General features: G+C 40.9%; 2 protein-coding genes across 6 annotated transcripts; both read left to right on the top strand.

Moving 5' to 3' along the window:
* Positions 1–778: 778 nt before the first annotated feature.
* On the top strand, positions 779–6992 carry LOC146707382 (uncharacterized). Of its 3 annotated transcripts, none has more exons than XM_085458720.1 (7): positions 779–1062; positions 2157–2288; positions 2361–2491; positions 2596–2633; positions 2734–2950; positions 3349–3558; positions 5556–6992. In XM_085458720.1, the coding sequence occupies exons 1-7, from the start codon at positions 824–826 to the stop codon at positions 6176–6178; spliced, it is 1590 nt and encodes a 529-aa protein (XP_085314846.1). In that variant the 5' UTR covers positions 779–823; the 3' UTR covers positions 6179–6992. The 3 variants fall into 3 exon arrangements, with proteins under 3 accessions (XP_085314846.1, XP_085314844.1, XP_085314845.1); XM_085458718.1 differs by having other exon boundaries at positions 3331–3558; XM_085458719.1 differs by having other exon boundaries at positions 780–1062; positions 2361–2473; positions 3331–3558.
* A 1067-nt stretch (positions 6993–8059) lies between these two features.
* On the top strand, positions 8060–16283 carry LOC146707381 (uncharacterized). Of its 3 annotated transcripts, none has more exons than XM_085458712.1 (6): positions 8060–8313; positions 10034–10167; positions 11883–12835; positions 12917–13094; positions 13198–13329; positions 14117–16283. In XM_085458712.1, exons 2-6 carry the CDS (start codon positions 10050–10052, stop codon positions 14815–14817), a joined length of 2082 nt encoding a protein of 693 aa, XP_085314838.1. In that variant the 5' UTR covers positions 8060–8313; positions 10034–10049; the 3' UTR covers positions 14818–16283. The 3 variants fall into 3 exon arrangements, with proteins under 3 accessions (XP_085314838.1, XP_085314839.1, XP_085314840.1); XM_085458713.1 differs by lacking the exon at positions 8060–8313 and adding an exon at positions 8332–8699; XM_085458714.1 differs by lacking the exon at positions 8060–8313 and adding an exon at positions 8735–9169.
* Positions 16284–16568: the final 285 nt, after the last annotated feature.

Genomic DNA, 16568 nt, shown 5'->3' with positions numbered 1-16568 from the left:
GGTCCGAATTTGTTCAGAAACTGGTCTACTGGGCTTTTCCCACACATCTAACCCTAGGGTTTACAGAGAACTGTCTGGAAATGACTAAAAAGACTAATAGTTTTACTTTGAAATTCAGATTGTAGATTGAATTTGATGGAAAGAACAAGAAACCATGGGTCCATCCTGCCTTGCATGGAAGGATGGATGCTGGTGTGAGCATCATTTAAACACCACAATCTACCTACCTGAGGGGGTTCTGACCAGGTCTTGTTGACTTGTAAAAGCTTATGGGACATTTTGTATTTCACCATTTATTAACTGCACAGAGAAGGCATTGTTTACATAGTTAGTTTTCTTTAAGCAAAAAGTATTATTAAAGTTCTTTATGTCCTCTTTTTTGGAAATCAAAATATGGTCACCCTATCCAAATAGATCTTTTGAAACCTAGTCTTGAGGTTTCAAAATATGCAGTACATCTTGATGTCTTGAAAGGGGTCACAGTGACTGCATCCACTTTTAATATAGAGTCTATGTTAGAGCATAGGGAAGCACTTTCATCCATAGCCATGATTACTTCCATGTTGATGGCCAGTATGCTCTCAATATAGTTATAATTTGTACTCTTTTTTTTAAATTTAAAATACCCTGTCGTTATCCGGTACCCAGAAAGTATATTTATTTCCTTGAAAGCTCCCATTTGTTCTGCCGTCGATTTCTCTAACCAGGGGTTTCTCTGAACACCAGCAGTGCGAGAAGAACGCCGGTTCGTGAACGCGCCGCGCACCGCCTCTACCTTGCGCATGCGCTCTAGCTCCAAATCTTCGGGAAAAGTTTACAAACAATGGCTGAGGAGCAACCTCCAGCATGCGACGAAACGCCCGTCCCCCTTCTCCTAATGCCAGCGAACACAACAGAGCCAGTTAAAGAGAAGGTTCCCGACAACCAGCGAGCTGAAACGAAAGCGTTAGCCCGAGACAAAAACAGACTAAACATTGGAGCTGTTTTTCACAGGTGGAAGCACGTACGGGAACAGAGAGGATTCAAAACAGATGCAGAGTTCGCCACATTTCTGCTGGACAGGTAGTTACCTGTGCTTGAATCGTGTTTAAGGTAGCTAAGATGTCAAATGTAACACGCCGTGCTCTATCACTGTCGTGTTGTAGTCAAGCTAACGTTAGCGTCATCATAAAGCTAAAGTCACTGAGTAGCATAGGGGTTTGGTTTTGTTTTAACTATGAGTATCTGGTAGTAGTCCAGCTGCAGCCACTGACCGAGTGCTGTGAGATGGGCGTTTCCTGATTAGGCTCAGGGGGTGTGTCCTGCAGGATTTGCGACGCAACAGCTAGACGGTATAGCGAAGAGGGAAGTGATTGGTCCCTGGCTTGCAAAGCACATAGGCACACAAAGGTAGTTTCTGATTTAACAGTTACCGGAAAAGAAAGTAAAACAAATAAAGTACAGCAGTGAGGGTTTTTATTTTTTTTTGTATTGCTTTGTTTTTTTTTCTTTAAAACACTGTTGGACTTTTTAATTAAAGCTCCGAATGATGTTTGAAACATTTGTTCAGTTTGTTAGTGTGTCTTTAAGCAGCCTTTCTTTACAAATCAGAAACTGTTTAAACAAATAAACTAGTCCAGATTTGGTCAGTGTAGTAGTTTTTGATCTGGTCTCGCTCTGATGTGGGCTGTGAGAAAAGAACATAATAAATGCCTCCATAACTTAGAGCGATGGTTTCAGCTGTGTTAATAGTTAACCCTCAAATGTATGTTGCACTTCTACAAGATTTACAGTACTATGTAAAAGTATTTGCCGCCTCCCTGATTTCTGAGAATTTTACATATTTGTCAAATGTTGAAGAGTTGCATCATCAATACATTTTAATATTAGACAAAGATAACCTCAGTTAATAAAAACACAGTTTTAAAATGATGATTTAATTTATTGACAGTATTTCTGAATGGAAAGGTTTCAGAAGCTGTGACCACATGGAAATGGCACACAACGTGACACCTTTAATTTAACTTATGCTGGGTGCAGCTTGTTGAAAAGCAGCGTGTGCAAGCCTGCACTGACATGTGAAACAGGGTATAAAGCAGCGTATATTGTGTTCATCAGTGTTTTATTGGGTCGTAACTGTCTAATAATATATTTTGCATTTTACAAAATATGAACAGGACAGAGGAAATTACTTGTTTTCCATGTGAGTACAAAGGACATGGTTCGACATCAGAAGAGGAAACGGCAAAAGGGGATGGTTGCTATGATGACAGCGATGATCAGGATTACGTTCCCCCTGTACATGTTCGGTAAGCTCTGAACCAGAAGTTTGTATCAATAAAAATGACTTTTTTTTTCATGACCTTTTCTTATTCCTACAGTGCTGGCTGCCTGAGTGCTCCCAAGTCGGTCACCAAACAGGTCCCCGTGCATGATGCTGTAGATGCAGAACAAACAGAACAGCCACCAGGAGCAGAAACAATCCACGTTCAGAGTGAGGACGGCAACACTGGTCATACTGGATTCATTATTTAGTCATGATTTTCTGGAAAACGGTCAGGTTTTCTGTGTAACCTTGTTAGTGGTTGTAATATAATAATGGGTTTGTTTATATAGGAAACAAGCCTTACCATCTGCTTGGAAATCAACACAAGGTTTGGAGAAAATGCATCCTGTAGATGTTTAAAATCCCACCATTTCACAGCAAACACTGCTTTCAAGCAAGAGAATTTAAAGCTCTTTGTGTGTTCACAGGATCAGGAGCAAAAACCTGAAAACACCTGTTCAGCAGATCAGTCTTCCCGGACACCAGGGGCTTCCTCCAGACCTCCGTCGTATGAGCTGGAGCTCACGCCATCTGTCTCACATCACAACGTGCCAAAGAAAATAAACCGGAATGAGACGAACACTGATGAAAATCCCAGTGAAGACCACAGACCTGAAACACAGGATCACAGCACGGCACCCACAGGTGATGGAGTGTTATTAAAAAGACTGACAGACAGTACATGTGTTGCATAAGATGAAGCTAAAAATCATGTTCATGTCTTGGGCTTCACCAACATTCATTATGAAAGATGGTCCTTCTTTTTGTGGTACACATATGAATATTATTTTGAGCTTCATTTAATTTGTGGTTTAACTTCTTGCCTTCTGTTAGAAAGATATCAAAAGTAACAGACAGTCGATTTTCTGTCTTCTCCTTTTTTTATGCTTTATATGTCTGAAAACTATTGAAATAAGAGAAAGATCTACACACACTTTAATATCATAATTTGATTATAAATGGAAACCATACACACACAGTGCATGCAGTGCAACAACTTCACACTGATATTTCTGTATTTTGAGGAGAAACTCTCACTCTAGAACCTACCAGTGTACAGAGCAGCTCCCAGGAGCTTTGTAAACCAAAGAAGACGTACTACTGCCCGACCTGCGAAAGAGTGTTCCCCCGGCACAACGCCCTGAAACGACACCTCGTGATTCACTCGGGAAAAAGACCTTTCAAATGCTTCATATGTGGGAGAGGATTCACCCAGGGTGGAAACCTCAAGACACACATGAAAGTTCACAGAGGTGAGAGGAACCTCCCGCTGTGCTCAGGACACTTTAACCTGTTTCAGTTAGATGTTTGTGGCAGTTGAAAATCCTCTTTACTCATCTTTTACCGAGCTGCACAAAGAACAGTTAAAAAATGTATGGACTGCTGAGTAGACTCGACTGGTATCACGGTTTTGTTGAATACCTGGGTGTTTAGGCATTTTGATGTTTTGATGGTTTTCAGTACCTTCAAAAATACAGCTGCTCCTCTTTCAAATACTGATGTTAAGGTGATGCATTTTGCACGGCTTGTGCCAGCAGAGGGCAGTCTCTACTGGTCGAACAAGCATGAGCTGTGTAAAGATTACAGTCAGTTTAATTTTAAAAAAATAGTGTTCACTCATAAATAGAATAACATCTTCCAAAAAATTGATGCACTCTCCTAAACTTAAAAAAATCCATTAAAAATGCATGAGAGCGGACGCCGATTTGTAGATGCCGCCATGTTGCCCCACCAACTTGACTATAGTGGGCGAGATAGACATCGCTGCTCCACCTAATCTCATTGTGGCTGTATGTTGTTAGAGACCAACCACATTTGTATTAGGCCAACAGTCGGGGAGAAAAAAACTCATAGGTGTCCTTTTAATTGGTGTCTGCAACCGTTAGATTCAAGATAAAAAGCATCATAACTTGCCGACGAGAACAACAACAATTTTCCAAGAGATATGATGATGAGAACGAACTGTCTCTCTTGCCCAATCCCTCGAGGCCACCTGCGTAGGCTGCGGACTGTTGATCTTCGCCTAATGGGCGAAAGGACACTTTCTCAGGCTGAACTGGTATGCCAACAGCTGTGCACATTGGCATACCCCCCCATGTTGCTTGTCTTGTGTTTTTATGGTGTTACGATGTGATATTTGTGCTTTTTATGTGCTGGAGTTTTTGTCTTTTCCTCATGCTGACTCCTTTTAAGGATCAGTATGAGCAGAAATTCTTTTTTTTCTCCTGATCTGACCTTTTGTTTTATACATTTCATTGTTTTTCCTTTTGCTACCTAGCCTGACCTGTCTCCCTAGCGTGAAGTTGTGTATTGTAAGTACGGTCGGCAAGGTTTGTTATCTCAGTTGCAGGCAACTGCAACTGAGAAACAAATGCATTATCCAATCCAATAACTGTTTTATCATCTGAGAAAGGGTGCCAAAGAAACAAAAACATAAAGGAAAGAGAAAACATGATCAGCATCTGGACAAAATGTCATCTTCTTCCTCCTCAACTCTGACCTCTAAGCCGTCAGCAGAAGTCAGGCCTTTTAACACATGAAAATATCCGTGAACATGCTTATTTATTCTCAATATTGTCACAATTAATTATTGTCAGCAGATTAAATATGTGATCCTCCCGTCTCCAGACAGTGAACAACACTGATAAACAGTTTGATCACAATCACTGAGCATCAGAGTCCAACAAAGTCAAAGAAAGTTTCACTAATCCTGGCTAACAGCAGCTAACAGAGGTTAACAGCCGCTAACAACAGCAGCAGCTTACCAACAGAAAAGTTCAGGATATCCAACAACTCGCCTAAGTATTGCTATCATCGTATAGAGGTGAGTTTCAATGAGTCATTGACTCATATCGGACTACTTTTAAAAAGTATTTTTTAATTCAGTTGACTGCAGTCAGCAATCTACTAGTGAGATTTTACACGCTGTACCCTTACTTTATTCAACTGGGAAAAAAACAAAAAAAATCATCCAATTAAAAACAATTACATCATCTTCGTTCAGCCAACTGCTGGTTGGTAGTTTCCACATAGCAGGATGAGTCATCAGTTTCTTCAGCAAATGTAATGAGAACTTAGTGTGAACTCAACAAAACAATCAATGCCTCGACCCAAGTTTTTCAAGCAGAGGCTCTCACTGTGTAACATCATGAGCAATTTTATTCAGTTCACCTGGCTGTGAACTTGAGGTTTTGTTTTTTTTGTTTGTTTACTTTATTTTTAATTGTGTACATGCTTGTATTTTTCACAGGAGAGTTACCAAAGTGGACATTAATTGAAGAGAAGAGCGAGCCTAAAGCATCTCCTGCTACAGTTCACATGTGTGGGGAGTGTGGAATGGACTTCCCTGAGAAACATAAGCTAGAGGAACACCGTGAGATTCACTGGAAGCCTTTCGCATGTCCTGACTGTGGGAAGAGATTCAAACATAATAAGAGTGTTAAAATGCATATGCGCCTCCACTCAGGAGATTTACCTTATCTCTGTTCAGAGTGTGGGAAGACTTGTGTCACGATGGAAATGCTTAAAAAACACAAGTTAACTCATACCGGAGAAAAGAACTACCACTGTGATCAGTGTGGGAGGGCATTTTTGCAATCTTACAACCTCAATTTGCACCTGAAGACTCACACCGGAGAGCGATCTTTTCTGTGCTCGATCTGTGGGAAACGTTACTCCAGAGCAGATACCCTAAAAGTTCACCTGAGAGTTCACACCGGAGAGAACCCGTATGCGTGTAAGATATGTGGGAAGTGTTTCTATTACAATCAGGGCTATCAAGCGCATGTGAAGATTCATGACAAGAAGCCAAAAACATCCATGAGAACTTTGGGGAGACCGAAACAGCAGCTGATAGTGGTAAACAAACAGTAATGTGATCAAGAACATTTACAGCAGTCTGAGAAGCCTTTGATTATTAAACCTAAACAAAGACATATACTCCTTTCTGTTAATCTGACTTCTGAGCTTCAAGAGATATATGCATACTTATGAATGTGGCACAATGGCATTAATCTGATGTTTAATAATTACCCTAAAATGGAGACAGGATTGGTCAAGATTGTCTGATCCATTGATTAAAGTCCCATAATCGCACATACAGTGTGGCCTCTGTTTTAAAGAGCTGATGACAAGCCTCTAACCTCGTGCATTATGTATGCCAATTGATTTATCTTTATATCTCGCAAGTAGTATGCAATACTGTGCAAGTACAGTGTCTCGTCCCATCAGTGTTGTAATGAACGTAGCAGTCTGTTGTCACTTTAACAGATTCATCAAGCCAGCAATGTTACATATCCAGTGTCTGAAAAGAGTTCATTTGAAATAAAATCTCTCGGATGACTCAAGTAGAAAAAGTATTCCTGTAGTATATTTTGTATGGTCACTTCCATTGTCCGTAGTTTGGTCAATGGTTCTTAAAAAAAAAACAAGTTCTTTGTATTTTTGGTTCATCCAAACTTGATCGTTGGATTAGAGTTAATGAAACATGACAATGAGCACATTTGAAATGTGGTGGATTGGGAGAGTTGCATCACGGATGTGCAGCCAACATATCTGCAGCAACTGTGTGATGCTATCATGTCAACATGGACCAAAATCTCTGAGGAATGTTACAAACACCTTGTTGACCTTCCTAATGTTGTAAATCTGCTCAACATTTGGCAATAAAAACCCTTTCTGATTCTGATTCTGATTCTTGAATCTGTGCCACAAAGAATGAAGGCAGTTCTGAAGGTAAAAAGGCCTTCCAACGTGGTACTGAAAAGGTGTGTTTGGCTTCCAGAAAGATTTTAGGTTATCTTATGCATAGACTTTCTAACCCAGGTACATTAATGTTATTAAAGCGATAGGCATGGTCATAGTGCATAGGTAGGCTTTGAACAATGCTCAGTTGGTACGGAGAGACCTGAAGTGTGCCAAAAATATATTCCCATGTCATTACATCATGCCAGGATGGATGCTTTCATGCGGTTTACAACAAGTTCTGACACTACTGTCCAAATGAAGACTTGTCAGATCAGGCAACATTTCTTCAATCTTGTAATATCTAATTTTGGTGAGCCTTGATGTCAGGAGTGACACCTGGTGTGTTCTTGAAAGCTGTAACACAACCGCTTCAAAATGATAAGTGTGCATTCAGAGATGCTCTTCTGCATACCTTGGTTGTAATGAGTGGCTGAGTTACTATTGCCTTTCTAGCAGTTTGCAGCAGCCTGGTTATTCTCTTCTGACATCAACAAAGCATTTTCACCCAGAGAACTGCCGCTCACAGGATATTTTCTCTTTTTTCTAACTGTGTCCAATTCAAAAACACTTAAATTGGCTTTCTTCCTCATTGAGTTTGAAGTGATTTGATGCTCTTCTTCAACATGTCTACATGCCTGAATGCACTGAGTTGTTTCCATGCGACTGGGTGAATTTATATTTATAAGTTGTTGACAAGGTTTACCTAATGAAATGGCCAGCACATTATTCACATGCATTTGACATTTGCAGCACTTGAAAAGTAAAAAAAAAGTTGTATGTAAATAGAGACATAATTGAATGCGTCATAGCAGAAGCTCGTGAATGTATTAATCTTTGTATGTTGCATGTATTAGTGCAGTGCAGCAGAGAATTCCAATAGTTACACCTGTGCTTGACGATCCTCTTCTATTTGAATATTTAAGGAATGACTGACTGCAGTGCGGTTTTAACACATTTCAAAACGGTTTTGCATGTTTGCGAATTGACAAAAAAGCTCCACGAAATGTTATTACCGAGGCTTTTATTTTGATTTAAAAGGCCAACCGGAAGTTCCGACGATACTTGAAGCTAGAAGCTAAAGCTAGAAAGGTTGTCATCAAATCCAGACGCTTATTTGCCGTAACTCATTAGTTGACATTAATTTGACACTGTGTGAACACATGAACATGAACCCAAGGGAGACGTAGAAATATTTCCAGGTCGTCTCCATAAACTTCTGTCGAGCGACTACTTTTTTACCTGGGGGAAAAATCTATACAGAGGTTGGTCAAAATGTCTATTGTCTGTTGTTAAGTGTTAGCTAGCTGAGTTAGCGTCGTTTGCAGAGCTTAGGGGGAGTCTGCGCAAATCTATCACTTTTAACGTCGGAGCATGAGACGGTGGGACCTGTTATTAGTTGCTGAATATCGGTTGTAGCTTAAGGGGGCTGATAGCTACCTGCTAAGATGAGCATAGCTGGTAAACGTTAGTGGCTAGCTGTTTAATAACAGTAGATGGAGGCAGAGATGGTGGCTGACCAAAGCGCTGGTCACCGCCGCGTCACGACTCACAGGCATCATTCAGCCTGAGGTCAAACTGTCTGTACTACTGTGTGCGTCTGCTCCGGCTGAGATGGCTATTCATTGCCACGACTTATATACACCAACAGGTCAGTCAGTCAGGCTGCTGCTTAACTTAAGTCAACATTAATGTGACACTTCATGGATGAGACAGATTAGCCCCTCCGAGCTAATGCTACTGAGCTAGCCGAGACACTCAGTTGACACAGATCTATGAGTACAGCTTCCCCTACTGCAGACCACTTCAGAGCTTGCTGAATTATTTTATTTATTTATTTTTACACAGAATTCACAGTAATATAGGTCACTGAAGAGGCAGCTCAGATTTAAAGGCCCAGCCTGGTTCACCTCCTCTACAGAGCAGCATCTAAGCTGCCCAAGTGTCCTTGAGCAGGACGATGGAGGCAGTTTGCTCACTGTGACAAGAATGCCTTTATTACTCAGATCCATCTGTCGATGGATCTAAGCTTAAGCAGACTGCAACCAAATGAAGAGAACATCAGTCACTATGTGAGCCCCAGTGGGTTATTTGTGGCATTAAATGAATCAACCTAATGAGGTAATCACAGCTGGGTTAAATAAAAATCTGTGGCTCATTATGAAATGTAATAACATCAGAAACAACACTGTAATCATTTGAGATGCCCCACTTGTGAATTTATGTACCCATACTAGTTTTTAATACCAGTGTTTTTTTTCTTTAGCTGTTATTCCGTCTTTTGTGCCAGAGAAATTAATAAATCTTCATTTTAAAAAAACAAACAAACATCTTTCTGCTCTTCATCACACTGTCTTTGAACATTTAGCCACCACAAAATTGATGACACAACAGATAAACATCGGCTACTGCCAACAGTAAATCTCATCATCTGCCAATCGCAGTCAGCAAGAACACTGGCCAAGGCCGATGTCTGCCTGATATATTAATGCATTTGTAATACACATCTATTTTATTGCTGCCAGTATGTCATGCTTAATTCTGATAAACATTTAATCCTAATAAGAAGTACCTTGAATATGGTTTCTTCAAAGAAATATGTTTTCTGTGTGGTCTGTGCTTGTAACATTTGTAATCGTTATCACCCAAGTAAACAACTTATATACACACAATAATTTTTTTCCTTTTCTTCACAATGTGTTGATCCAAATCAGGAAATGAGAGAAAATTATATTTATGATAAATAAAACTACTCAGGAAGCCAAATCAGGGAATTATGTTTATATGTCCCTTTGTAGTGTAATGCTAAAATACTTGTTATGTTTTTGCTCTCATTATTTCAAATACATGTTTTAGACCTATAATATAGGGGCTAAAAGGAAAGAGTCTAAAACAAGTCTGATGCTTTTAGCCAACTGCAGACAGTAGTTTGGTGTGAACTATTACTTTGGTGTTTGTTTACTGACAGTTATTCACCTTTATCAGGCTGTATATTTGAGAGATGGGCTCTGAAAACCCAGAAGACTTTGGTTCAGTTGTGATCCTTACTGAAGATGATCAGCAAGAGATTGGAGGGCTGATCAACTCTGATGGTGAAGAAGTGGATTTCTCAGATCTGAGTGAGTAAAAAAACAGCAAAAATTAACCACCGACAAGAAAAATAGAAACTAGTGATGTTTTAAATACTGTGTGAGTCGTAGGAGTTTTGATTCTTGTGGTTTGTGGTGATTTCCTGTGTGAGGCATGTACCTTCCTTTATTATTCAATGTAATTCAACACAGTAGCAGTATAACTGTGTGCTGAAAATTGGAAGTTCTCACGTTAGGCGCATTTGTTAATCTAATTAACTGGACAGAGAGTGTCATCTGTGCATGTCCTCTCCTCATTAATGGCCTATCAGAAAAGGCATTTTTGGCTTTCTTTCTCTCAGATTTAGTTAGTTTCAAAGAAAGTACAGTTTTACACCTGCAGTGTTTATTCTGTTTAAAATCAGACTGTGGTTTGTTGCAGTTTGTTTGTGCAGATGTGAACATGGTGATCGCACGCTGGTGTGGATGAAAACAGCTGGACTGAGACCCTTGGTCTCAGTTCAATTCCAAACAAACTGTAAAGCGTTTCATTTATAGCATGAATGCAATCTGACCCAGCTACCAGATATATGTTGCAAGTTAGAGCTAAACACTTCCCTTTAGCCATGTATGCATTGCATTCTGGGATGCGGGCGGGTACCATAGTACATCAGTACGGCCTATTAAGTAGCTGTGATATGAGCATAAATTCTCCATGTTCTCCACTCATCCAGAACACAGCACCTTCTTCCTGTATTTACTTTCAGGAAATAAGTGGACTGGATATTGTCACATGGTCTGTAGTGATACATTTGGTTCCTCTGTGTGAAAAGAAACCAAATCACAGGAAAAAGCTACAAGTTTACAAACTCATAAACTGATTTACACCAGAGTAAACAAACTATAGATGGATAAATGCTCTAATATACTTCTCAAGAAGAATTATTTCCAAAGGTCCTGCAGCTGCTCCGATCTGCCACTAGTTTGTCTTTTTGTTTTTTTGAAGAAGCATAGCCTGCTTCTGAAATTGTTAAATAAATTGGTAAGAGAAAAACTAAAATAAATGAATATAGCCACTTTTGGATTTTGGCAAAAACAGTAGTGATAATGTTTGATCTAAGATGGGGAAGAATCCATCACTTTTGACCATCTTCACAAAGTGTGTCTGAGTTTATTAGATAATTACTTTTTTTTTGGCAATCAGCTCAGTTGGTTCAGAATTTTAATGTTGGTCATGAATCATGTGACTGTGTATTTGGTGACGATCAGAGAGAACTATGCGATCCATGATTAGTTTGACTAGTGAGCAATCCTCTTGCTCTCATTTTGATTGCTCAGTGGCTGCTAATCAGCCGGCCCCGGCGCTTCCTGTCTCGTGTGTCCATGTCTGCAGGCTGGTTACGTTGCTGTTGATATCCTAAAGCTGTCTCTCCAGAGAGTCTCTTCCTCCACGGTAAGACAGATGCCAGCTTCACTGACAGAACTTATTGTACGGTCCAAATGAGGACCATCTTCAGCAGCTACATTCGAAGGACGTGGAGCTGGAATCTGTGTGCAGGATGAAAGCTCATTGGAGAGGCTACTGACTCTATTGTTTAATTTTTTAGTTATTTGGTAACTGTTTCAAAATTAAATATTGGCAGTTCCCTCGCCCAGTCAGCTTTATAGACAACATCTGGTAACCTGATTTCTGAAGTGCTTCTAAGCATGGTGTTAGTTGTTCACACAGATTCTTGGTTGCTGATCTGTTCTTTGCGTTTCCACAGGAGTGAGTGCCATCCCCGGTGCCATACCTGCAGATGCTCCCTCAAAGACATTTGGTCCAAGTGAGAATGAAAAACCGCCTTCTCTTCACACCTGCTCAGTATGTGGGAAAGACTTTCCTTATGCCTCTAAGCTTCAGCGTCACCTACGTACTCATTCGGGAGAGAGGCCTTTCCCGTGCTCCATGTGTGAGAAGAGATTTCCAGAAAAGGGGCTTCTCATGATCCATGAAAGGGTTCACACTGGGGAAAAGCCATTCCCTTGCACTTTCTGTGAGAAAAGATTTGCCAGTCAGGGGGAGCTCCGGCTACACCGGCGGACACACACTGGTGAGAGGCCTTACCACTGCTCCATCTGTCTAAAGAGCTTTTCTCGTCACTGGCACTTGAAAACGCACTTGGAGGCAATGCACTCTGAGGTTGTTGCAGGCTTTACGAGGAAGAAATTTCCCTGTTCAGACTGTGAGAAAAGCTGTAACTCAGCTGCTGAATTGAGGGATCATCAGAGGACTCACACTGGAGAAAGACCCTTCCAGTGCTCTTTCTGTGACAAACGCTTCGCCTTGTCAGGTACGCTTGTAAGACACGAGCGCCTCCATACTGGCATCACGCCTTACCACTGCTCTGACTGCGGAAAGACATTTGCACAGCAGTGGACCCTGACCACACACATGCGGACTCACACGGGAGAGAAACCTTACAGCTGCATGCAGTGCGATAAGTCTTTTGTTGCTCCTGGAGAGCTTCGGAGGCACACCAGGATTCACACTGGGGAAAAGCCATACACCTGCGCAGACTGTGGGAGGCACTTCTCATTGGCAGGAACTCTCAGAAACCATAAACGGTCATGCACACAGAGCAAGAAGGAGTCAGATACAGAGGTTGTGTCAGACTTAGTTCGGGCTGCAGCTGAAGAATCTTCCCAGCGAGATCAGGCCAGCAGCATCAGCTCTGAGGTAGTGGCAGTACACAGATATTCAAAAGTAGTATCTGTGTTTTATTTACTTCCATTTCTTCTTCTGAAATTGTGTTTTTAGGTGTCTGTCAGTCAGACTGTGCCTTGTGCAACTGAGCCCACTTCCTCAGAGGGTTTTAAAAAAGCAGCTCAGTGTGAAAATACCCCAGAAGGACCCATCGGCCAGCCGGACGACACTGCTCCCACCCCACATATGAATGTAATCGTGAAAGAGGAGGAAGAAGAGGAACCATTGTGCGGTAAGTAAACATGACATTCCAGAGTGTCTTTTTACGCATTAAGAGGAGTGTAAACATGTTTGATCAGCAGTGCTGTTTTTGTGTTGTTGTTGTTTTTTCCCAGTGGAAGAAACTCCAGAGCAGGTGTCTGTTGGTGAGGACTGTACCATACCAGAAGAAACTGAAAAGCAGCGTCAGGAAAGCACCACAGAAATTAGTATTACAGTAAAGGAGGAAGAACAGCAACCTCTCAATAGTAAGAATACACAACAGCAAATCCTACTGCTGATGAGTAGTCACTAACTGGGATGTGGGTAACTAGGTTATCTAATATCCCTCTTCCACTAGTATCTACTTGACTGGGCTCGACTCGGTTTTTAAGGTTTCCCATTAGGAGGTAGTACCTGGTAATCAAATCCGTCATTTTTGAAACCTGGCAACAAGGGAAATGGCCACACAAAAAACAATACAGTGGTACCTGAATCTGAGAAAAAGCCACACGCTGAGCAGCATCATTTTGTCATATTCCTTTGGTGTGGCCTTTGGCGGACCTTTGCTGGACCTTCGCTGGTGTTGCTATAATGACTCAGAGTATACTAGGTGGTTCTCGATTGTAGTGGAAAACAACCAAAACCGAATCAAGTCGAAGTTGAGCCACGTAGACACAAGTGGAAAAGGTCTATGTGTTTTATAAAGTGGCTGGGCAAGAATGTGTTCTTTATGTGGGGGTAATTATAGGTTATTGTTGCACATAATTCTTCTGGGCTTTGACTTTCAATGGTGAAAGCTGTTGGGTGACAGCCTTCACTTTTAAAGCAACAACAACATCTTAAACCAGTAATTTTACTTTACAATGTAACAGGAAACTTGTTAGGTGTAATTTAGCTAAATATGATGCTTTTCCATTTTAGAAATAACGAATGGCAGACACTGCATCAAACTTATATTCCAACATACAATATCTAGTAGCTTTAACTTTTTGTTTGTTCTTTTTGGTGGTTTCAAATGGCTTGTTTTAGCTCTTCATATTTACATTTCCACAGTGTCTGGAAAAGATCCCGAGCGTGTTGCAAACAGTGAAAAAGAATGCCCTCCATCACCGCCAGTGCGGGGAGAGTCAAATAACAACATACCAAAGAGCTCTTACTGCTGTGGCCTCTGCGGAAGAGACTGCCACAAGATGTCTGCGCTTCAGATCCACATGCGAATTCACTCTGGAGAGAAACCGTACCGCTGCACCTTGTGTGGGAAACAGTTCACCCAGAAAGGGCAACTCAAAGGTCACTATAAAGTTCACACAGGAGAGAAACCGTTTTCCTGTCCGGACTGTGGGAAGAGCTTCGCCCACTCGGGGGCCATGAACAGACATCGGCTCACGCACACAGGAGAGAGGCCCTACCACTGCTCCGTGTGCGACAGGAGCTTCAACCAGTCCGGCCGCTTGAGGGAACACGAGAAAATCCACTTAGGTGAGAAGTTTGACTGTCCTGAGTGTGAGAAGAGTTTCACACGAGCTTCAAGCCTAAAGAATCACTTCAGGCTCCACACAGGAGAGAGGCCGTACGGCTGTGACATCTGTGGGAGAGGCTTCAGCCGCTCACAAAGCCTGAGGCTCCACAGACGAAAACACGAGCAGATTCAGACCGAGGAGGAGTCTGCGTTCAATATGAGGAATGATGACTTATCACACAGCGATGATAACTCTCCAATTAATATGTGCATAACAGACAAGAAAGATGGATGATGTATTTAAAAGACATGTACCTCTAGTATTATTAAGACTTCAGACAGTAAAACAGGAACAAGGTGATGTGGAAATAAGGGACTACCTCTGTGATTAGAACTTTATTCATACTTTTGTGTGGTTTTTCACACTAGGGATGTGCAGCACTAGTCGGGCAGGCGACTACATGTTGCTTTCCTCACTAGTCATCGCAAGAAATGTTAGCGCTATAAGCAAAATATTCATATTTCTTAATGTATAATGCCAGTAAACTGTTCTAAGGTGTAGGTGTTATGTAGGAGTGTAGCCCCAGCAGCACGCCTCTCTTTCTTTCTGTGACAAGAACCTGAAAGCAAGCAATGTGAAAAACAAGCAGACGACAGACGCACTAACCAGTGCGGTATGGAAATATTTTGATCTTTTAAAAAAGTGAACAGCTGCGTGTAGGCCATGGCAGAAACTGCTACTGGAGCGGTGCATGAACACAGTCTGCACAGACGTGTGGACGTTTACCTGCACGGACAGAAACATTAGCCACACTTGGTAAACTAACCTTGTACACTAACGTTGTGTGGGCAGTGCTAGACACAGCTCAGCACACATTTCAGCTGCATTATAATATGGATGAACATTTAAAGAATGTGATTAGCTGTTTTAAATGGGTCTCAAGTACACAAGCAGTATATGTGCGTCTACTAGACTGAAATTTTACTGTCACAAGTTTTTTTTCTCAGATTGGTTGACTGGTCCGATTTTCTTTTCATTAGTTTTTTTCCCGAATTTACATGAAAATAATACTAACTTTAAAAAATGTAACTCCCTGAAGAGTGTAGACAGGCTTCTAAATAGATACACACCAAGTAATGTTCAGTAACACCAACCAAACATATTTCTACTAATTTATGTAACATCTTGGAAAGTGTTTAAAATTCTATATATTGGAGGTCACTTTTACCTAACTCTGTCACTGATTACCTGTCCGGAGCCACTGGAATAGTCCACTCACACTTATTATTATGAGTGACTGATTTAAAAGTCTGTGATTACACTTGTTTTTCATGCAGTATTTGTTATCAGGCTAATAGTGTATGTGGAAATTTGGTTGAAATTTTTTGTACTAAGCGTTATAGTGGCCCATTAAGCAGTTTAAGAATCAGGTGAATCTGAACCTTCTTTCAGACATTTAGCCAGAAATGAAACTAAATGTCATGAAATAATCAACAATGAAGCCAGTCTTCTGTAAGTGGCGAATGCTTATTAAGTCTTGTTTTCGATTGTTACTTATTAGCCAGATAACAATTCGGGTTCACCTGATTTTGTCGTCTTTTAAAGGCCGAGTAACCGACATGATTAAAGGTACCATCCTCTAATTCTGTGATGCTAAAGGCAATAATTTGAAGCCATGTAGGTGGTTAATTATGCCATGTGCTGCCTCTGTCTAAATGTATGGGACATGTCATGTTGAACAATAAAAGTTCTAAACACTACTTTGTTTGGGATTTCAGGGCCTGAATATGCTAGGGCAGGTTTAATATTGTAGTTTTTGCAAAGACCAGAACGATGCAGTTTATGGCAAACTTAAAAGAACCTTGCAGTGACAACATGTGGAATAAAGTAACATAATTACCAGCTACAGTGAACAAATAATATAATGCATATGATTCGGAAAAGCAACGTTCTACAGTGAGTGAGTATGTTTATTCTGGAATATATTTTGATCATTTAATTTGAGCCCCATTAAGCTACTTAAGCAGGACTGTATTTTTTACTTT

The sequence above is a fragment of the Copadichromis virginalis genome, linkage group LG6 (genome assembly GCF_057382275.1).
Source record: "Copadichromis virginalis isolate Kocher_CV1m ecotype Utaka linkage group LG6, C_Virginalis_male_GT1.1, whole genome shotgun sequence".
NCBI classification, from domain to species: domain Eukaryota; kingdom Metazoa; phylum Chordata; class Actinopteri; order Cichliformes; family Cichlidae; genus Copadichromis; species Copadichromis virginalis.
The sequence above is the reverse complement of the archived record's forward strand: the minus strand, read 5'-3'. Positions and strand labels throughout refer to the sequence as shown.